This window comes from Eulemur rufifrons, chromosome 25 (assembly GCF_041146395.1).
Source record: "Eulemur rufifrons isolate Redbay chromosome 25, OSU_ERuf_1, whole genome shotgun sequence".
Taxonomy (NCBI): Eukaryota; Metazoa; Chordata; class Mammalia; order Primates; family Lemuridae; genus Eulemur; species Eulemur rufifrons.
Genome location: NC_091007.1, coordinates 1,507,602 through 1,531,080, shown reverse-complemented (window position 1 = coordinate 1,531,080; position 23,479 = coordinate 1,507,602). Strand labels below are relative to the sequence as shown.

Below are 23,479 nucleotides of genomic sequence, written 5' to 3'. Positions count from 1 at the left end.
CCTCAGCCAGTGTGTGGACCCCTTCTCTAAGGGGTCACACAGCTATAGCTCCCTACCTTTTTAGAGAAAATACACAAAAAGGTAATTTGAGATGACCCAAAGCCAAAGTCACGTGGTTTGCTGTGTTGTGTTCACTAAACTGCGTGTGCCGACACCCTAAATGGCTCTAGACTCTGACTCTCACTCAATTTTCAGGGAGCATCAAAACCACGTGCGCAACTGTTCCCAGGCTACTGCATATTCCACTTCAGTAGATCTGTCCGAGGACCCAGGAGATCATTTTAAAAACTCTGATACACATAAAAGGTCAGAAACGCTGCCCTGGACTGCTTTAGTTTTGGAGGTCGCAGGCATTTCCTCCCTGTCAGTGTCCAGGCTGTCAGCTATCACCTTGCTGCCACTGGTGCACCCGATTTTAGAAGATCCTCTTCTCCTACTCCCACCTCCACTTGTCAGGGATGGCACAGAAACCAGCCACCCACCTTTCTCAGAATGGCATGTAAACACATGAGCAGTTTTACAAGTGGAACAGAAGCTTTTGCTGGGCAGGCGTTTGAGATATCTTAGTCTTTCCTATTGCTTGGTTTTCAGCTTTAGCTAGAGCAGTACTTCCTGGGCTTTGGCACGCACACAAATCACCCAGAAACAAACACTGGTAGCTCCCAGTCTTCTAACTGATGCTGCTGAGCTGCGGTCCCCACAGACCAAGACAGGACACGGTTCGAACACAACAGCTACTATGATAATCCACATAAACCGTGCTTACCTCTTTTTCTTTTCTGAGGAAACTGCCCTTTAACCAGCTTCAGAGTTGTTGGAGAATCCAAGCCACTGTCTGCTCTGGGAGCAGGTCTTCTGGGAAGGGGGCGGCACAAGTTCACCTTCTTGCTCCGCACGGCGGGAGGCATGCTGGCCTTCCTCTTCGGCTGCACTCTCAGATTTGGTGCTCGGCCCAGTGGAACCACAACTCCCTTCTTTGCTTTCAAAATTTCTTCAGATTTCTTTTTCATTTCGGTTTCTTTTCTTACTTCTGACTCTGACTCAAGAAGTTCAGGATCTGGAGTCATAACTAATGAAAATCCAGCATCGCAAATGCCATCTGAAACACAAGGAGACTGAGGAGGCTCTGCTACCAAATCCAAAGCACTAGACACTTCAAAAATATAACCACTAGGATCTGAAAAATAAGACTTCAGCTGCGTTAAAGACTCCGAAGGACACTTTTCAGCTGGAGGAACCCAGTCAAAGCCGCTGGACGGCTGCCCCAAGAATGCAGTCTCCTTAATGCCACCCTGCGGGGCAGCGGTCAGGGAAGTGCTTCTGTGCACCTTGCACAGTTCTTGGAAATGCTGCTTTACTAATGTGTTTGGACGGGCTGCTTCTTCGGGAAGCGATTTCTTTGCTTCTTGCAGGGCACGATTAAGGGTGGGTAGAATAGGTATCACCTTCACTGAGACGTCATCTTCGACTTTCAAATCTTTCACCCCTAAAATACACAGATACATATAATGAACCCCTGAAGTTTTGGTTTTTTAACAGAACGCACAGAAAAAACGCTTCAGATTTCAAAATTACGTGATGGTTAAATATGCTATAGTGTTTCAAATGATAACCTAAATGGCAATTAACAGAAGACTTACCGGTACATGTAATGAATGTATGTCCGTATGTGAAGTTGCACACATGCCCTGACCTGAAAAGAACACCTGGCACGCAATGGCCAGGTCAGGAGGGGGAGCTAACCCTGACCCAGCTCCACCTCACTGGTCAGGAGGCTCAGTGCCCATCAGGGCAGTAGCACTGGCCTGCAGAGCCGCAGACTTGCTTTCCTACTTTTTAATTCTTATTTATTGCTTTTAAAACGTACTCTTATTTTATCTGTACCTTATATAACTCACTTCAAATTCTTTTTAGACATTACAATGCAAATCAACTGAACTGAAAAAACAGAAGCCCTAAATAATGCCCAAATCTTATTGGAATGATTACCGCTAATTTCATTACCTTTTCTATCAAATGAAATAAAAATTGTAAAAACTTAAGTAACTTTACTGAAGAGTTTGTGTTTCCTCTCCTCTCTTTGGCTCATCCTTTCACTAAAGTGCTAATTTTTTTTTTTAGCAACTCAATAACCCAAAGGAAACAGTGAAAGGGAATTAAAAAAAAAAGTCAGGTCACTGTGAACTGGGTAATAAAATCCCAGAAAATTTCAGAGTTCTCAGTAACATAAACCCACAAATAACAAAGGCCTCTAGTGCCCAGTAAATGGAAATAGGAATTGTACCATTCTTGTTAAAGAAAAAGTAACTACAGAATTAAGAAAACACCAAGTGAGTCCTAATTAAACACATTAGCACGACAGTGGGGATTAGGAAAAGAAGGACAAAGAATAAAAGGGAAAATGTGGCTGGGTATTACAATAAAAATTCCTTTCTTTGCATTTCATCATTTAGAGTAACAAGTGAAGGAAAAATAAAATATGAAAAGTCCACGTGTGCTACTAAGTTCACAAGCAGTTTCTTCCAGGCAAAGTCATTATTTCAAGAAGGAACCTGGCAAGGCAGAATCCAGTATGATTTGTGTTAAACTATAATAAAATCTTCAAAAAACCCCCAGTTTCTTCATCTTTGAAAAGGTTATAATAAGAGTACTTATTTGAAGGATTGCTAAATCAGGTATATCTACACCACAATACCTGACATAATGAATGCTTAAAAATGCAAGCAGCCATAGCCATTATGTTATTATAATTGGTAATGTTTTACCTCTTCCAAAGAAGTGATGCCTAAGAAAGCACAGTTCTAGGCTTTTAAGTAATAGAATTTTTAAAAATAAACTTTGAAAACATTTTTGTATTGGTTGTAGCCTTATACACACTGTATACAGTTTTATGAACAGACAATGTGACTATAAGACAGTGAGAATTTCCCCATGTGACAAAAAAAAAAATGACTCACTTTCATTTATTTATTTATACAGTAAACATTGTTTGAAGTACTTGGCGTTGCTAGGCATTAGGGACACAGAATACAGGGGTAGGCAGCAAATACTCACAAATAAGTAAGTTATACTGATAAGCCCAGGGGTCCTGGCAGAGGGGAGAGTGGTGACAGAATCAGGGAAGTGATACTGAAACCGAAGCTGGACAGATGGGAACAGGAATAAGCTAGATCAGTGTTGCTCAACAACCTTTTTAATCATTACCTGCCCCCAGCCCTTTTAGACTCACTTTTTCCCCCAACTGCCCTCTGAAATTTTAATGCTACAGATATACCACTGCATATCTGTTTATATACTATACAGGTGATTTTTTTTTTTGCCCCTAAGAGCCGAGTTTTCGTCCTTTGGCAGGGGGGAGGGCAACATCACCCTGAGAATGTGTGGGTGAATAAGAAAAAGATCAACAGTCCAGGTGAGGGGACAGCATCTCTGAAGGTTCTGACCCGTATTCACTGGAAAGACTGCGGTTACAGTGACTTCCAGCTATTGCTGCTCAGTAACAAGCGAATTCAGTTTCAGACACACTGAATTTGAGGCACCTTTCAGATATGTCAGTGGAAATGTCAGCAGACAGCTGGAGACAAGGATAAACCTGCAAAGGAGGTTAAGAGGTCACCCAGGGAGGTCAAGAGAAGAGAGTTATTTAAGAGCAAAGAACCGTTCACAGTGGCATGTGCTAACTGAGAAGTCAAGTCAGATGAGGCCTGAAATACATCTGCCAGACAGAGTGAACCGGGAATCTGTCTCCTCACCTGCTGACGGGGGTGAATGGAACAAATGCAGCCCATGCAGACCCATCTGCTCAGCTCCGAAATCTACACAGAATGAAGAAAAGTTAGGTTGCTGATCTCATAAAACAAAAGTAAACGTACTGAAAAATATTTAAAAGTTATCCGTACCTGATTCTGACATTAAGGCTGCTGATGTAAGTAAAATGAAAACCCCCCGATCTTCTAAGCATTTGATAATTGCCTTGAATATAAAAGAAAAATACGTATGAAAGAAGATTCTTCAATCCCTCTCTCCTTCTCCCTCTACCACACTCATTAGTGAAGACCTCAATGAAAGAAAAAATTCTGGAAATGTTAATGTTTATAAGAATCAGGATAATTCTGTCTCCAGATTCAGAAACTAAGCTCCTTAGCTCAAATAATCTTGGCTCTGTTTGAACTACATATAATAACGAGAACTTTCAGGGTTAATTTTAGAATAGTGTTCAACTATATATCAAAACACTCTTATTTCATTTTTTCACTGAGACAGCTGACATTTTATACCACTGCCTAAATTGTCACGTGTTACTACATAGCCAAATTCAAGATTAATCAGATCTGTTATTAGCGCTTTAAGCTTATGTTTATGTGAAAATTATCATAATATGGAATTAGAAAAACTGAAGATACCATCCAATAAAAGAATCCTTTCTATAGCATCCCAAGAAATGGAAAATAATAAAAAATAATCAGGTCCTATGGCAACAAGAAACGTAGGTGAAAATAAATTCTTCCTTTTTTCCCCCTTCTACCAGAGTCTTCAGTGAAATCTTGGGCTCAAGAAAAAAAAAAAAAAGTCTTGAAATTTTGTGTTTTTAGTAACTTGGGCAATTTTGTCCCAAGGTAGTAGGGGAAGTCATCTAAAAGCTGTCATTCTAAATCGTAAAGTTAACAGCTCTTCTTTTCCATGGTTCACCATTTCAAAAACCTATATACTCATAAAGAGATAAAATCCAAAGTTCATACAATAATTTTTCAGTTCAAAACATTTTATTTCAAAACTGATAGGACATAAGCCTACAAATAGGGTAAATCAATAAATTATTTAAGCACAATGAAAATATGAAACAGAAGACTTTTCAAATTATTAGATTGCAACTAAGGTACTGATCTCTCACTCACAGAAAGAATCACTCTCGACTCTCCATACGTTTGTTACAGCCCCTGTGTGCTTCATGGCACATGAGTATCTATTTGTCCCCTCCATGGTTTTATAAGCTCCATGACTTATGGGAGCTATGACTTAGGGACTGTTTTGTATCCTTCTACCACACAGTAGGCCCCCAGCATTACCGAATAAACATGCGAATGATTGTATATACCCATAGCTTTGGTGTCTACTGAACTGCAAATAGGTTGGGTTCTTGTTTCATTTTCTATTGATGTAAAAAGTGAAAGTAACATTAATTAGCCTCTACACTGTTCTGCATTTTAGTTTTGTAACAAAAATGTGAAGTAACATCCTTCTATTAAAATCATGTACCCCAATCTTCAAAAATACATGCAAATAAAACAAAAATATGTAGTATACCTTATTAGTGTCTCAAATTATGTATTATAAAGGCTGTATAAAGTTCCTATTTTAACCTTTGTGGGGAGAAATCATAGACTCTTTTAAATACAGTACCTGCTTCTAGCCTCTTCCCTATGTACCCAGAATAATACAGCCCCCTGGTGTTCTTAACACCCTTTAAAGAGACCTTGCTCCTTCCTGTTCCTAAGTTCAGTGCTCTAGGCGCACCCACATACACTTTCTCTAAGGGACATTTACCACTTGTCCACTCTATACCAGACGCTAAGGTATCAAAGACACTGAATGCATACCTGCCCTCAAGGAACTCAATGTAGCTGGGGAGATAGATATGTAAAAAAATACTCCTAAAACGAGATAAGAAAAAAAAGCATGGAGCACCGAGGAGGAAGGGCCACATGCAATACGTGATTTCTATTAATAATTGTTCTTCATAGGTTTCAAAGCAAAGCCAGCACTAAGTCTCTACTACTCCTAACACCGTAAAGCACTCATGAGAAGCGCCTTTACCAATGCATTTTCTGAAAATATCTTCAGACTTTCTTCCCTTTAATTTCCAAATAGAAAATGGACTATGCTACTTCAAAAGAAAAAGAAAGGACTATCACCCTACAGAAGACATCCCACGGCTATCACCTCGGCACCCACTCCCCCAGCCCCTGGGAGCTGCAGAGATAGCTCCCACCTACGGGGAGGGCTCCTTCAGACGGGGCAGGCCTGGCCTCACCCCCGCTGCTGGCAGTGGGCGCGGCATGGGCCCAGCGACCCGGTGTCATCTACGCCTTTTTCAGTACTGGCTCACGGGCGTGCAGATGACACGGGCCAGTCCGAGACTGAAGTGATGGTTTGGATGAAGCGTTCTCCCCCTGCACTAGATGACAAAACTGAAGTCCAAAAATATTAAATGGAAAATTTCAGAAATAAACAATTCCCAAGTTTTAAATTGCACGCTGTTCTGAGCAGCGTGATGAAACCTCGTGCTGGCTGGCACCAGCCCACCCTGCCCAGGACTGGAATCATGCCTTTGTCCCGCACGTCCGCACTGCCCACACCACCTGCCCGTTAGGTCAACAGCAGTGGCACCTCACAACACTGCGTCACCCATCTCACTGCATCTCACCACGGAGGTAATTTCATTATCTCACATCATCACAACAGGAAGAGTGAGGAGTACAATACAGTACTTTGAGAGACAGACACACTTCCACAACAATATATTGTTAGAACCACTGTATTTTATTATTACTTATTGTTGTTAATCTCTTACTGTGCCTAATTTGTAAATCACGCTTTATCACAGGTATGTATGTATACACGGGGTTTGGTACTATCCAGTTTCAGGCATCCACTGGGGGTCTTGGAATATCCCCCAGGAATAAACGGGGGGGGGGGACTACTATATTATGTTACTAATATGCAAATAAATATTAAACAATGAAAATGCTTTTAGCAAACTAAAATAATTCATTCAATCTAGGCATAGTCAACTAATACTTAGATATCAATTTCTCAGTTTAGGGAAAAATAATACAATGATTCTTACCAATTGGTTCTTTTTAATGTATTCTGATAGTTTATCTATTTTTTCCCCTTGTCTGTTTGACAGTTCCACCTCATACAGATGGAAGCACAAACCTTGGCAACAGACTGTAGAGAAAAATCAGAAAAACATTTCTTATTTTTAAATTTGAATATGCATTTACATTTTTATAATCAACTTATTCATTTTCTATATTACTAAAATGAAAGAATAGGAATTCTACCCAAAAAAACCTTTATTACTTAATGTTCTTTCTTGGTTATAAAACTCCTTAATAAAAAGTTATGTATGTATGTATTTATTTATTTATTTATTTTTTGAGACAGAATCTCGCTCTGTTGCCCAGGCTAGAGTGCCGTGGCGTCAGCCTAGCTCACAGCAACCTCAAACTCCTGGGCTCAAGCGATCCTCCTGCCTCAGCCTCCCAAGTAGCTGGGACTACAGGCATGTGCCACCATGCCCGGCTAATTTTTTCTATATATTTTTAGTTGTCTAGCTAATTTCTTTCTGTTTTTTTTTTTTTTTTTGTAGAAATGGGGTCTCGCTCTTGGTCAGGCTGGTCTGGAACTCCAGAGCTCAAACGATCCGCCCGCCTCGGCCTCCCAGAGTGCTAGGATTACAGGCGTGAGCCACCACACCTGGTCAATAAGAAGTTATTGAAATAATTACTTTAAAACAATGTTTTTATACTGACACTACTATAGGACCAACAAGACAAATAAACACTGCAAAATAACGTTCCTAGAACTAACCTAAACACCAAGAAATTTCCTTCTCATATTTTGTTTTTCATCTGAGATTTAAAAAACATAAATAAATAAAAACAAAAATTCTGTTCTCCTTCAGAGGAATGGTTATGAGTTTCCAACTATTTTTAACATCTGCTTAATTCCGTTAGTATTCTGTATCAAAGCTAGTCTTTGTCAACTTGGATAAAACTGCCTTTCAGTTTCTAGTTGGGTTCTAGGGAACTGAAAAACAGGGCAACTCTAGAACTTTCTCACAAAACACCCTTTTAAGAATCACTTAACATGAGACAGGAGAGTGTGTGTGCATGCGTGTTTGGAAGACAGAGTAAAAATAACTGAAACAAAGCCCGAGACATGCAGGTATGTCATTACGTTTCAACAGACCTTCTTGCTCCAAGTAATTCTGCTTTCTAAAGGCAGCTTCTGGTAGTTGTTTTTTCAAGGAAGACACTTTTATTACATACTTAAAATCTAGTTCCTGTGGTCTAAAAAACAAAACAACAATATCGAGCAGTGTAATAAATACTGGAACTACGTATAGTTCCATAATTTTTGGTTTTCTAATGTAAACGCAAACAAAAATATCACAACCACAAAAAAGCCCTTAAATCAAAATACTCTAGGTTAAATAATATGCATACTTATAGATGTAACAGAGCATGGTCTGCAAATATGTTCATTTTCTAAACACATGTATTTTTGGTATAAACAAAATTTCCAAATGTGCCAAAGAATTACGTATACAGGAACTGAGAATTTAAAGAAGTTAAGCTATGTAAGAGTTGAAAACCCTTGGTAATGGTGGATCGTCTACCATGCAGTGCCACAGAATGAACCACATACGGATCTTTGTATCATTTCTCAACTACTTCTTCTGAAATACTTTTAGACTTACAGAAAAGTTGCAAAGGTAGTACAAAGCGTGTTTTTTTTTTTTTTGAGACAGAGTCTCACTCTGTTGCCCAGGGTAGAGTGCCATCGCGTCAGCCCAGCTAACAGCAACCTCAAACTCCTGGGCTTAAGCACTCCTTCTGCCTCAGCCTCCTGAGTGGCTGAGACCACAGGCATGTGCCACCATGCCCAGCTAATTTTTTCTGTATATATTTTTAGTTGTCCATATAATTTCTTTCTATTTTTAGTAGAGACGAGTCTTGCTCTTGCTCAGGCTGGTCTGGAACTCCTGAGCTCAAACGATCCACCTGCCTTGGCCTCCCAGAGTGCTAGCTAGGATTACAGGCATGAGCCACTGCGGGAGGCTGCAAAGCATTTTTAGACTCTTCATCTTGAATCTCCAAATGTTAAGAGTATAGAATATTTACTTTGTCATTCTTTCTCCACACGCGCGCACACACACACACACACACACAGGTTATTTTTTTAAACTTCTTTTCTTGTTGCTGTGTTGTGTTGTGTTTTGTTGTCATAACTCACAGCAACCTCAAACTCCTGGGCTCAAGAGATCCTCCTGTCTGACTCCCAAGTAGGTGGGACTACAGGAACATGGCACCATGCCCAGCTAAGTTTTTAGTTGTCTGGCTAATTTTTTTATTTTCTATTTTTAGTAGAGACGGGGTCTTGAACTTGCTTAGGCTGGTCTTGAACTCCTGAGCTCAAGTGATCCTCCCGCCTCAGCCTCCAGAATGTTAGGATTACAGGCGTGAGCCAATGCACCCAGTTCTGTATTTTCTTCCATTCTGATTAATGTGCAAGTTGTGGGAAAATGTCGTGAGATATATAAACATTATCAACCTTTCACCTGCTATTTTTAGCATCCATTGGTTGGTATTATTGTATTGCAACACAGTGGTTTTCTTTTTTTTTTTTTTTTTTTGAGACAGAGTCTCACTCTGTTGCCCAGGCTAGAGTGAGTGCCGTGGCGTCAGCCTAGCTCACAGCAACCTCAAACTCCTGGGCTCAAGCAATCCTCCTGCCTCAGCCTCCCGAGTAGCTGGGACTACAGGCATGCACCACCATGCCCGGCTAATTTTTTCTATATATATTTTTAGCTGTCCATATAATTTCTTTCTATTTTTAGTAGAGATGGGGTCTCGCTCTTGCTCAGGCTGGTCTCGAACTCCTGAGCTCAAACAATCCGCCCACCTCGGCCTCCCAGAGTGCTAGGATTACAGGCTTGAGCCACCGCGCCCGGCCCACAGTGGTTTTCTAATTCATTACTCTTTCCACATTTATTAGCTGTACTCTGTAGTGAGGAAGAACTTTCCCTTCTCTCTCACTTATTTTATTCACAGAATTCTTACTTTATTTTACAGGTTATAATACCCTGCCTCTTTTTTTAGAAAGGCCAATAAAAAGAAAATGAATTCTGACAGCACATCAGTTTTCACCTTAGATTTCCATTAAAGTATGACTATCTTGCAATAGTTTCGGGTACAAACTAGGAACAGGCCAAAGAAAAAGATTTCATAAGCTGCCTTCACAGTTTCGCAGGAGAAAACACTCTGCATGGTCATTCAGCTTAATGTAAATACATGTAACAGCTTCTCTAGTCAATATTTTTCTAAAAGAATCATGTGAAATTAGAAAACCAGATACTGCAAATCCTGATAAAAACTCAACAACAGGATTAAGTGCCTATAATCTGCTATCTAGGCAAATCTGATCTGTTTCTTGGAGAAAGTCAAACTTCTTGTAACAAATAATTTAACTTATCCTGAGAGGTCATTTTTCCATTAATGGATTAGAATTTAGGTCTCCTGGGTCATGGCCCTGGGCTCTAAACATCAAGGCCGAATGTGCTCTAATCTAAAACCAAGTACAATATCTGTATTTCACACCAGTGCCACCCATCAAGACCTTGAAATGAGAATTTTAAAACAAACAAAAAAACCCTTTTAATACAAGCATTTGTAAAGGACACAAAATTTAATACTTACAGCTGTGCTGGGAGCACTGTACCGTAAGTGGGCCAGAGAGTTATATCACATAGCATACTGCCTTGAATAGTTAATTTCCCTTTCCATGGAGATCTGGGAACTTTAAGAAATGATGGTAAGAGAGCAACAGATTATTTATAAATGAAAAATTTCCTTAAAAAAAAATCTAAAAGATGAAAGAAAAAATCTAAAATCAATGAAAGATTGCTTACCATTTTCACCGAGTTCAAGTCTAAAAGAGAAAAGAAAGAAAAGCACTTTCGTAAAAGCGTAAGAAACAAACACAGCAAAGCAAAGTATGCACATGATTACCTACATGCTTTCACGAGCTGGTGCTGCCATCTTTTTGGGTTCCCTGTATCGAAAAGCCACAATTACATATGGACAGATCTGTCTAGGCCGCTCGGTAATAGTGCTGCCCGAGAGTTCATAAAGGTAATACTGAAAGAAGAAAAATAAGTATTATCAGAAATTGCATATACACCAAGCTTATCTCAACCCCACCCAGCCCTGAAAGGTAACACATTAGATTATTTATTCACAGGTGACTATACCTGACTCAGTTCAAAGGCACGAAAATGACTCGTCTTGTCAGAAACCTTGTTAATATTTGCAGCCACGTGGCAATCATAGCCAGAAGATGGCCTAGTATAGTTAGCGGTAAAATTCTCAGACACAAACTTGACTTTTCCCTAGAATAAAAATATTAAAGCTAATCAGATGTCTTCAAATAGCAATAACCTTTACTCTAGGATTCATTTAAAAGTAGCCTAATGAAGATGTGGATGTGTTTCAACTAACAGTAAGTGTATTAAAAACTAGGCTTCTAAAAAAAAACAAAAAAACAATTATCTTTAAAAAAACCAATCTTAAGGCAAACAACAGTTACAATTATACACAAACTCTTAAAATTGTATTAAAAAATACTGTGTTGGGCATCTAAGGCAAATATCCATAGTTTCCAATCACCATATCGAAAGGAATACATGAGTTGCCCCAAATTTAAGAGAGCTGTTTCTTTAAAGAAAAACTATATAGGCCATTTTTTTTTTTTTTTTTTTTTTGAGACAGGGTCTAGATCTGTCACCTGGCTAGACTGCAGTTGTGTGATCATAACTCACTGTAGCCTCAAACTCCTAGGCTCAAGGGAATCTCTTGCCTCAGCCTTCCGAGTAGATAGGATGATAAGCACCACTATGCCCGGCTAATTTTTTTAAAGAGATGGGGTCTTGCTATATTGCCCAGGCTGGTCTCAAACTCCTAAGCTCAAGTGATCCTCCCTTCTCGGCCTCCCAAAGTGCTGGGATTATAGGCATGAGCCATCATGCCTGGCCTAGCCCACCATCTTTTATGTTACAGTCATTCAATGGCTATTAGGTGATTGTAGCATAAAGGATGACAAAATCTAAAATTTCAAAAGATGAGTCTCCAAACTGAATCATCAATTGTAAATTATAGATTAAGATACTTCTATTATGTCAGGGCTTAGTTAGTCAGAAAGGGGCAAATAAATATTTAGCCAAGTGCTCAGCAGGCAGCTGGCCCTGATCACTGTGCAGTCCAGTGTTTCCCATTGTAGATTTCTCTTCATCAAGGGTCACACAGCTCTCAAAAAAGGGTGGGGGAGGGCCAAGTTTACCATATGATGAAATATTATACAATGATTTAAAAAACTGTTTTGAATAATATAAGACAATGTTCACAACGTAACGTTAAGGTAAAGAATTAGCATGTAAGTGTACATAGTATAAACTTTTTATGGCTTAAGAAATCAACATATATGGAAAAAATAAAAATATATACTAACAAATATACCGAAGTGGGATTTGGGACTATAGGTAATTTTTTATAAGAAGGTGGTAATGACTTTTCTAAAAAAGGATTTTGTTGCTGTTGTTAAAATCCTGCCTCTTCATTTATAGGCCCACCATGGGCAATCCTAAGAAGCCAAATAATGCGACTAGCACTTCTCAGTAAGCAATCACAATCTCTACCTTCTCATCAAACACCTTATGGCACTGACTGTGGCTCAGTTTTGTGAAATAAGGTAAAGAGGACTAACAGATATAGGCAAAAACTAAATAGCAATCTCCAGCCAGAGAGGGCAGGATACAGTGGTGAGAAACCAAGGCTGAGGCACAATCTAACTAAAAAACCGAATGCTTATTGTCTGCACGGACAGGCACACTTCCTGCAGCAGAACTTATCACGGAGCAGAAGAAAGATTAAGGGGGGAAAGCAGTGACTGCGTTTCAAAACAATGTTACGTTTCCTCCGGTTCTGGGGAGCAAACTTTGGAATATGAAGAGTTCAGACTCTTAAAAATAAAAAAAGGTCAGTAATGTTGAGTTTATAACCAAAAAATTTAAGATGGCAAGAAAGCTAAAAACAAAAACAATTAAACAAAACAAAACTAGATCACAGAAATGTCCTCAAAAAGCCCACCGACATCTAAAATCAGTTTTTCCCTACTATTTACGTAAAAATTCTAATTGCCCGAGTCACATAAAAAGCACTATTTAGGACATTTAAGAATTTTTGAGATCATCAGTTCTAGGTGCCACATGAAGCTGTCAACAAGGTCTGGATGTTTTACGGAGAAAGAAAATAAAGATTTCTTATGCTGACAATTTAAACCAGACAGGGAATTTTTTCAAATTCACCTTTTGTAAGTGTAATCATATCATTTTATAAGCAAGCTACCCACTCTCTGTTATTTCATGTTCCAAAAGTAGCTCTGACAGGTGAGAGGAATGCTTTCCACCGCATACTCCTTTTATTATTCTTAAGTTTTTTATTTAACAAAATGCTCATTGATGATCTTGTAAATGAGAAAGTTCTGTTTTTAATAAAAAGAAAAAATAACTTTGTTTTCCCTGAATTTGAGCAGCTGTCTTTGGCAAGGACTATGTGTAGCTAATGAGCTACACAGAATATCATAGGCAGATAACCTTCGGTCTTTAAAAGAAAATTACATAAAAGCACATCTAAGCTTTACCTTAATTAGATTAAAAATTACAACATAACCAGATTTTCCATGATACCATGGTCTTGGATGAAGATAGTCTGAGTATTTGGAAATGTATACACCTATAAAAGTATAAAATATAGATTAATTTACAGTTTTAAAAAGACTATTTACACTGACACAATTCACATGTAAGGCTACCTTTAACTGAACAAGACTATACAAAGGACAAATAAATGTCCACTTAAAACATGTTTTGATACTGCTTATCTTTTAAAGAATTACTATATGTGATATTCTAAAGGTATGGAAACAAAGTTTAAAATATACATTTGAAAACTAATTTTTCTAGTTGGGTATAACTGAAAAAAGATAAAAATATCACATTCTTAGAAAATTCTAAATTAGTCTGTTTTTTTCCTCCATGTAATCATTCAACCAAGATGTCTATGGTAATCTGATTCTCAAGTTATTCTCCACGAAAAGTATCAGTAAGTTCTCTTATTTAATGATATGTACTGAGAGTTTACTGCTACATGGCAGGTTCTGTGCTAGACAGCAGGGACACAAAGGTAAAGAAAACAAAGTTCCTGCCTTCAAGATGCTTATTTTGATAGATTATAAATTCCATTAAGGCAGGGTTTATATTTGTTCTGTTTACTACTGTAGCCACACCACAGCCCAACATGTATCAGGTACTTAAACATTTGTGAAACGTGTTCTATTTGAGTGTACACAGAAATGGAAACAAGTATCATTAAATGCTATAAAGTGGTATGTATAAAAAACTATAGGGGGGTGGGGAAGGGAGGGATATATACCTACATGATGGGTGCAACGCGCACTATCTGGGGAACAGACACGCCTGGAGCTCTGACTTGGGGAGAAAGGCGGTACATGGGCAACGTATGTAACCTGCAATTCTGTATCCCCCATAACAATAAGATGAAATAAAAAAAAAAAAACTATAAGAACACAGAAATAATTAAATTTGTCAGGGCAAGAACAAGTTCTTTAGAGAGGGGAATGAAATCCTAAGTAGAGAAGAGAATGACCAAAAGTACAGAAGCATAAAGATCATAAAGTGTTTAGGGCACAGGCCACAGGGTTGGGAGCTGGGGAGAAAGCAGTGGAGACTGAGGCTGAGGAGGAAGGTTGGAGCTGGAGAGCAAAGATCTTAGTACGACTCAATAATCAGCTTAGACTTTATTCTGGAGGCAGCAGAGGATCATCCAAGGTTTTAAGCAGCTCACTGCCCATCGAAGCAGCAGTGAAAACAAGGAGGGAAGGCCAGAGCTCTTCCTTCATGGACGCATCCCGTTTGAAATGTAAAAGACAATGGGTGAGAAAATTGTGTGCAGTGGAAAAGAGCAATGAATCTGCGGTCAGAAGCCTGCGTTCCAGTTAGGAATAAGCCACTGAAGTGGGAAGGGTGGGCCAGGGTCACACACATAAACCTCAGGGTTCTCACGAAGATTTAAAAAGATCATTAAGCTTTTAAAACCATGAAACACTCTAATGATAGAAAGTATAACTGTTACATACAGAACTACCCAGTTCTATTCAAGCCAAAAACTATAAAATATACACAGGCAGCAGTGCTATTTCAGTATCAACCCCAGCATGCGTCACATGTGTTTGAAGAACGTGTATTTGTCAGGAACAATCCAGCTGCTACCTCCACAGCTCTGCTAAAGCCTGCCTCTCAAACATCCACAATAAAATCATGGGATTGTAACAATGTACGAAAATGTTTTTTTTGTTTTTTGAGATGTAAGCTGAGGTGATTATATGTAATTTACTCTCAAATTCTTCAGAAAAAAATTTAAACAAATGAGGCAAATAAACTTAGGTGACAGGTATATTATACTGTGCTCTCCACTTTTTCTACGTTTGAATTTTTCATAATGAAAAGAAGATGGGGTGAAAGAAATAGGGGAGAAGAAAAAAGGTTTTTTGTAGGGTTACTGGAGTCATGAATTTGTCACCTTTAATGTCCTTTAGAAGGTGAGTTGAATTAAGTTTAAAAATTTTTTGTTTTACATAGAGTTACCACATGCCCCAGTGATCTCATTCCTAGTTATATACCCAGGAGAAAAGAAAACACATGTCCACACAAAAATTTGTACATGTATGTTCATAGCAGCATTATTCACAATAGCCAAAAAGTAAGAATAACCCAAATGTCCAAGACTTGATGAATGGATAAAAAAAGAAAAAAGGTGGGATAACCATAACGGAGAACACAATCATGCACCACATAACATTTCAGTCAACAACGGACCACACATATGATGGTGGTCCCATAAGATTGTAATATATTTTAACTGTCCATTTTCTATGTTTAGATACACAAATGTTTGCCACTGCGTTTCAACAGTCTAGTATTCAGTACAATAACATGCTGTGCGGTTCCTAGGAGCAATACCATCTAAATTTGTGTAAGGGCACTCTATGTTCACACAAATCGCCTAACAATCTATTTCTCAGAATGTATCCCCACTGTTAAGCAGCACATGGCTACACTATTCAAACCATAAAAAGAAATGAAGTACCACTGATACATGCTACAACACTGAATTGTATACTTTAAATGCATGAATTCAATGGTATGTGAATTACATCTCAATAAAGCAGTGTTTTTGTTTTTTTAAAGGGCAGCAGGAATCTAACCATGAAGCCCTATCATCTTTCTCAGTCCTGATCTCCACATTCTATAGCACCTGGCACTGCTAAACATCCCTCCTCTTTTTGGGAAACTATTTTCTGACTCTCCATCCAAGGGTCTGCTCTTGACACCTTCTCATTCTACCCCCTGCATCTCCCCATGCCCTGGTACCATTAACGATCCAAAAAGTTCTGTTCTTCACCATCTTCTCTCTTCTATACCATCCTGCTAACAATGTCTTGGTTTCAACTTATACCCCACTCCTACCATCCCAGCCTCAAACTCAGTTCTAATCCCTTTCCCAACTATTTTTAGAGACAGAATCTATTTTGCCCAGGATGGACTCAAACTCCTGGGCTCAAGTGATCCTCCTGCCTCAGCCTTCCAAGAACTACACAGGTGTGAGCCACCATGTCCAGGTCAACTATTTCTACCACCTATAGGCTATTTTTAAGAAACACTTATGAAAATCTCATTATTTCTCAAATTTAACTCATAAAAGTAGTACTATCAACTCATTGAGAACTTACTAGGTGCAAGCCTCCGGGCTAAGCACTTTACTCAGTCTCATTTAATCCTTATGACAATTCTATAAGGTAATCTATGTTACAGATGAGGAAACTGAAGCTTAAAAAAGTTGAGTACTAATTCATGTTCTTAACCATTAGATTACTTTTCTAATACATCAGCTTCCCTCCTATTCTGCTTCTTTTCTTTTGTGTCTCTTTCTATTATCACGATAGTTGAAGTTTAAAACCTTGTATTTGATTCTTTCCTCTCTCTTACCCTTCACATTCCACAGTTGCCAAGTTTTGTCAGTTCTATCTATTCTGTATTCCAACTGCCGTTATGATATTTCAGAAGAGATCCTCATGACCAAACTGATCTCTCGGCACTGAAAGATACCTTAAGTTTTAGACTCAAAGCTCAGTTATATGTTTAAAGGTCTGACTCTGAAGATTATGATCTGTATGACATTAATGAAACCAGCTTTTAATATAGGCATCTAATGAAATTAACTAAACCTCACTTCATCTTGTAAAAGAGATGCCTTTTTTCTTTACAGACTTACCTTTGGCTGGATCACCGAGGGTACTAATAGCACTGCTGCCAACACGCAGTCCACGCTGACATACCAATTTTGCCTTTAAACACAAGATATTACTTTGCTTATCAATATCAGTCTTTGAAGAGGCAATGAAATAAGGCTATAAATCTATAAGCTTTAAAATAACTATAGAATCTGTTCACTGTATATATTCATGGCACAAAGCGAGCTTTATGTAAAGCAATCATGTTTTGATTAATGGTGTAAAATGTTCATAAAATTTTACTACTTCTACTAACAAAAATGTCACCAGCAAAACTAAATTAAACAAGGTCACGGATAAAGCCTCTCTTGAAGACTTCTTTTCCAATTATGGCTTTAAAACCACTACATTCAAAAATGCCTTATCTTCAAATGTCATTTTTGGTGTGAATCCATAGCATATCTTATTTGAATTTACATGAGTAAGTTAAAAAGGGATAAGCTCTTCTAGTGTTACTATATAATTCTTGTATGTCAGTGTTAATTATTCTTTAAGCAAATCTGCCTTTATTTTTTATAAACCATTAACCCAACCAAAGTATTACCTGTGGATTATTTTAAGTTTTTTTTTTTTTTTTTGAGACAAGGTCTTGCTGTTTCCCGGGCTACTGTGCGGTGAGTGATGTTATCACTGCTCACTGCAACCTCAAACTCCTGGCCTCAAGCAATTGTCCTGCCTCACCCTCCCAAAGTGCTAAGATTACAGGCATGAGCCAAATTACTTTAAGTTTTGATGATGGATCTCTGGTATTGTTTAACTTGTATCTAGGAAGCCACACATATCTTTGGAGACATACTCTGTATATAGTAGTTCCCTTCTCTCACAATTTAGGTACAGGCAATAATAGGGATGTTCAATCTTCAAAGATTGAATGAAATAATTCCAACTAATGAGAATGCTTAAAGTATTCATCTTATCCCCCAACCATGTAATTTAAACTTGAAAAACCTCAACAGCAAACAATATCTATGTTAAGCAATGATCCAGAATGGAGAAATATCCATTCACTCCACTAAAAAGGGCATTACTGACACTGAAGAAACCTGTATTAATCCAACTCTCACCCTAAACTTACAAACACATTTAAGATAAAATCAAAGAGAAAATATGAAAAGTTGCAGATATTGGAACTTATATCCAAGGTTACTTGGATCTGAGTCTTCATTAAAAAATAAAGCTGTACATATCAAATCTCTTTCATGACTGGTTCTCACCACTGTCATTTATACTGCTACCGAACTAAGTAACAACAAACACTGATGAACTGGTAATCTGACACATCTTACAGAACTGAAGCACCAATGTTTAAGACTAATGATACCATTAATTTTGTACAATACCACAAAATTAATTTTCTACAACCTAATTCCCTTACCTGACTTTCAGTTTCAAACAGAAGAAACCCGTAAGTTTCTTGAAGTTCTTCCTGAGTATAGTTACTTGCTTTTTTTTGTTGGTAAAAAGTTTTGTACTGTAGAAAGAGAGAAAAACCAAATACTATAAACATGCTATTTAGCCTTGCAAATTAATTTTTTAAATGCATCTGAATTCCTTCTGTTATAAGACTAATTAAAGGTATTATTTTTCTATTCCCTAGAATATATTAGTGTTACAGCTCTTTTAGAATTTGTCTAGCAGGTTTTCCGGTCCTTACCAGAAAACCCCCCAAAAAGAAAAAAAATCTAAAAAAGAAAAAAAATAAAAAATAGAATATATTACCTTCCAAGCGACTATTTCCAAGGATCTTTCATTGTGTCTAAAAACCGATACCTAAAAAGTGCTAGGCTTATATACCAAAGATGATGGGTCTATTTCTTTTAAAACTAAAAAAAAAAAAAACAAAAAAAACCATCACATGGTGTGTACCAAATACCTCACCTCATTTAAGAAAATGTCATTTTTCACCAAAGTCACTTGACTGTACTGAAAACCATGCTCAGATGCAGAGTCCAAGTAAGAAGTGTGGAGAAGTGAAACTGCCCTCTGGAAGAGAGAGTCTGAACTCAAGGACACTGTCTCAAAAACTGTAAAACACAAACAAAGATAATGCAGCTGTTTAAGATATCAAAGGATGGGGTTAAGAGGGACACGCTGAATATGACTCAAAACATTACCTATTCCCTTCCTGTATAACTGAGAAATTCTGTAATGTGTTGTGGCTACCATATCTGTACGGTTTTAAAATTTAAAAGACTTGCCACGTGAAGAAAATAACCTAAATAAATTACAAGTGAAGGTGAATTACTTTTAATACAGGAGCTAAAATATGCCCTGCCGGACTCCTCATGTCTTTGGTTGAAAGCTATCCACCATAATCGCTGATCAAAAGCAGAGGTAACTGTAGCATCAAATGGTGGTCAGCAATTGCTTAGACCTTTAAGCAAATTTCTCATCGATAAGTGACCTTTAGTTTTTTTCATTCTTCAGTGTTTCTCCCCTGGAGTTTTTTTTTGACCCATGTCACATTCTGGTAAACTTACCCTCCCCATCTTCTCATCAAATGCCTGCTAGGTTCCTTTGAAGGGGCCTACTGCTGCCCCTTCTTCGAAAGACAAGAATCACTGTGTCTCTGAGGTTTCCTCACCAGCCAAAGAGTCTGCTGAGTTTTACTTCCTATGGGTTGTATTATAAAATTATTTTTTCCATTTTAAAAAATAAACCCATATTACATTTTTTTGAAAGCACTTTTTTCCAGTGATACCCACGTGCTACCCCAGAGACTGCTATGCCCCTGCTATGAGAGGCTGGCTTAGGAGAAGCACTGCCTGGATCCCGGAGTTCTGCTGATTAACCCTTTGTGTCTTTTGATTTTACAAGTCTTCACTTCAGCAAGAACCAAGCCTGACGAATGCTCTTAACATTTAACCATTTGAAGAGTTTACTCTCTTCTATTTGTATTCTTTATATTCCCTTTATCAAGGCAGGGAGGTTTATAGACCTGTTACTTATAAATAATAAGAATGGAATGAATTATATAGCACTGGAAGTTTTGGTCATATGGTATAAGTAAGTACATTAATATGGCTTCCTACTTTTACCAAAACTCTGCCCAATGCATTAAAACTCAAAAGTTAAAGAGCAAAAAGCTTTTTAATTAACTTATGAAAAACACATATACAAAAAGTAGACTATCACAGGACTGAAAAGAAACATTTCAAAAAACTTAATTTGGACTAAACTATCCTAATACTTCAATTATTGAGGTATTTTAAAAATCCTTCAACAAACTTCCTATTATCAGAATGAAATATTGTAAACAGAATAGGAAAGAAAAAAGGATGGTGTTAAAAAGCCTGTTCTGAAGCTGGTGCACCTGATCTACATATTTCTTCTGAGTTTCACTATCACTTTTGCTCAGTTTCGCTTTCTCCTTCACTATCAGTGTACCAGTGCTGTAAAACATGGCTATCTGAATGGAGTCACACAGCGCAACACCAGTGACAATAGTTAAAATTATAACCTTATTAGCTGCATTACTCAAAACAAACTGGGAATCCTGTGCTTCTTCAAATTCATGTTACAAGTAACCTGTCCCACTAGCCCAAACACAAATCAAGAATCCTTTAGGAAACTATAATTTCGGAAACTTTGCATTTAGTATTTTTGAAAAGATAATTTTCAAAAATCTAACTCAATATACTTTGAGGCTCAATATTTGAGAAACATTGTTTAAAGTGGAAGAAATCAAAGTTTAAAAAAGGAACTCTGGAAATGACTCTATGATTATCAACTTCTCTAAATTCTACAAGACATTAGTAGGCACAGATTTTAAATTTGGGAAGTACTGAATACTACAGACAGCCCCATTTTTGAGCATCATGATGCACAAGAATAAGCTGAAAACTGTGAGAGATGGTGCAATTAAAAACACTATTTAACACACTGTCTCCTAAATACACGTGCTCAGAGAACATTTATTAACATGGGTATGGGGAATATTGTTCCTAGTAAAGCTACAAGTAAAGCTAATGATTTAAAGCAAAGAGGAACAAGTAGCAAATAAATTATTCTGTGCTTATATATTTCTATTTCTAGAACTATTTTTGGTTACAAATGCTTCCCCTTTAGGTCAGCATTCTCCACATACCAGTATATTGATAAAAGTAATAATTTTATGGTTAGCAGAGGGACAAGTATGTCAAAAGCAAAGTTGTTGGAAAACCATAGCTAATCTTCAATCTTTCACAGCTTCACAATAACAACCTCAATGACACTCTCAAAAAAGCACAAATTTCCTGCTTTGTAAATTTGGAGACGGATGAGAATTTTATCTAGAAAATTACTTGACGCTTTCTCTTCTTTACACAATATACTTTCATTTAAGAGTCTAACTTAGCTCACCAAACAATATGAACACTTTGTGAATGAATGTCCTCATTTTTGCTGAGCAATGCTCATGCTTTAAACATTCAAGGTTATCAGTGTATTTGAAACAAGTAAGAGGAGGCTATTCCACAAAGAAACCTAAAGCAACATCTAACAAGGTAACTTGAAAATGTCTGTCTGTAAAGCATTAAGAGTATTGCTTAGGCCTTAAGTGACCAATAAAGAGCCATGTGGGAAAAGGTTAAGTTGAATGACAATGGCTCTGGAAACTTGAGTTTTTCTGTAGCATCTGGCTTTTGACACATATTTCTCTGTGTGTTCAGCCTTAAAGGTTAAGTCAAGCTTCACAGAGGTTGGATTCTGGACAAAGTGCCTGTAATAACCTCCTCCCTTTCTCAAAATCTGTCACAGAGATACTGAGTGAGACTGGTTTTAGACACTCTTTTCTCTTTTCAACTTCTAATAATAGGAATGAGAAAGTTACAAACCAACTTCCGATGCTATGTCACAGGTACCTGTTTTCTGTTCTATAAACATCTAGTCTGAAAGCAGATGAGATAAACTTAATGTCAACATCTTAGGTGTCACAATAATTCTAACAAAAACTAGCCACTTGTACACCTCCCCACGACTTTCATGACCATATCTCCCTACAGAAGAACTGCAACCTGCAGCTGTCAATACCGACAATACCTATATATTTTATGTAGTCTAGTAAGCTATTTGACAGTTGCTGAAGGAACAGTCCATTACTTAATCCTAAAGGCATTACTTTTACTTTTAAGATTTTGAAGGATAGCTGGTTTAAGATAAATACAACTTTTTAGAGCACAATTTGGCAGGACCTAAATAAACCCTTAAATGTACATACCCAATAACCATCCCATTTCTAGGAATCTATTCCTGAGAAATACTAGGATAAGTACACAGGACACACACACAGGTGTGCAGTACATCAGCATCTATAATAGCGAAAACACCGGCAATAACCTAAATTGCCACCAACAGGGAATACCTTTCCAACTATTAAATAAAAACAAGGTAAATTTGTATATACTGACATATAAAGATATATATTATATACTACTGAGTAAACAACATATGCTATATAATGCCATTTGGTAAATAAAATGCATAAATAAAATTATCTGAAAGTGTACAGAAAAAGATCTAGAAAGATAGGAAACTGAATTGTTAATAATGACTAAACCAATGGTTACTGAGATTGGGGGATGGATAAAAGGGGAACTTAAGTTTTTTTTACCTTACATATATTACTACAATTTAGGTTTTTCTTACACAATCATTTATTTTGTCTACCATTTAAAATACTTCAATTCAGAAACAAATAAAAAAATGAATCCAAATGAGGAATATACCTTTTATGATCCAATCTGAAAACTTAATCATGTATTAATTTTGGACTAACAATTATAAAAAAGTATAGCTACTGGAAATCATAATTTTCTAAGAGTCCTTTTATTTTACATGATCTAAATTAAAATTAAAAATATTTTTTATCATTCTACTTTGGATTCATTAGTTGTAACTTATAGCACTTAGTTCAATACCCACTGTTCTCTGATATGAACCCTGTCTTGATCTTCTCTAAGAGAGAATGTGGCTGGGAAGGTGGTCTTAATTCATTTTCACCAAGTATACCCACAGAGTTCTTGGCCCAGTCCTGTTCTTTGTTAATGTCATAAATGCTAAAATGAAAAAAGAAGAAAAAATCATAACGTGAATAATTCTATTTATAGCATATCTACTACATAAATGTTTACTGAGTAATTTGTATTAGGAATGATTCTGTAATGTTTATTTACCTCCTTTGACAAGTCTCGACAGCTAAAGACTAAATTTGCTCTATAGAGAATAACAGTCTGAAATGCTGTTCCTCTAAGAGTCTTTAACATCTACAGAAAATTTTGGGGCAGGC

General features: G+C 37.4%; 1 protein-coding gene and 1 non-coding gene across 2 annotated transcripts in view; one reads left to right on the top strand and one right to left on the bottom strand.

Moving 5' to 3' along the window:
• The window catches only part of TASOR2 (transcription activation suppressor family member 2), a 55,023-nt gene that overhangs the window by 25,027 nt on the left and 6,517 nt on the right, over nt 1–23,479 (bottom strand). The window contains exons 2-14 of the mRNA XM_069458620.1: nt 23,116–23,249; nt 19,093–19,238; nt 18,590–18,685; nt 17,196–17,268; nt 13,486–13,577; nt 10,804–10,928; nt 10,700–10,719; nt 10,488–10,587; nt 7,978–8,078; nt 6,848–6,951; nt 3,900–3,972; nt 3,753–3,815; nt 767–1,486 (exon numbers count right to left, since the gene is read on the bottom strand). Coding sequence (XP_069314721.1) covers nt 767–1,486; nt 3,753–3,815; nt 3,900–3,972; nt 6,848–6,951; nt 7,978–8,078; nt 10,488–10,587; nt 10,700–10,719; nt 10,804–10,928; nt 13,486–13,577; nt 17,196–17,268; nt 18,590–18,685; nt 19,093–19,238; nt 23,116–23,249 — 1,847 coding nt within the window. The remainder of the gene's footprint in view (nt 1–766; nt 1,487–3,752; nt 3,816–3,899; nt 3,973–6,847; nt 6,952–7,977; nt 8,079–10,487; nt 10,588–10,699; nt 10,720–10,803; nt 10,929–13,485; nt 13,578–17,195; nt 17,269–18,589; nt 18,686–19,092; nt 19,239–23,115; nt 23,250–23,479) is intronic.
• On the top strand, nt 18,819–18,880 carry LOC138375441 (U7 small nuclear RNA). Its single transcript, XR_011231511.1, has one exon. It is a non-coding gene; the product is annotated as a U7 small nuclear RNA (small nuclear RNA).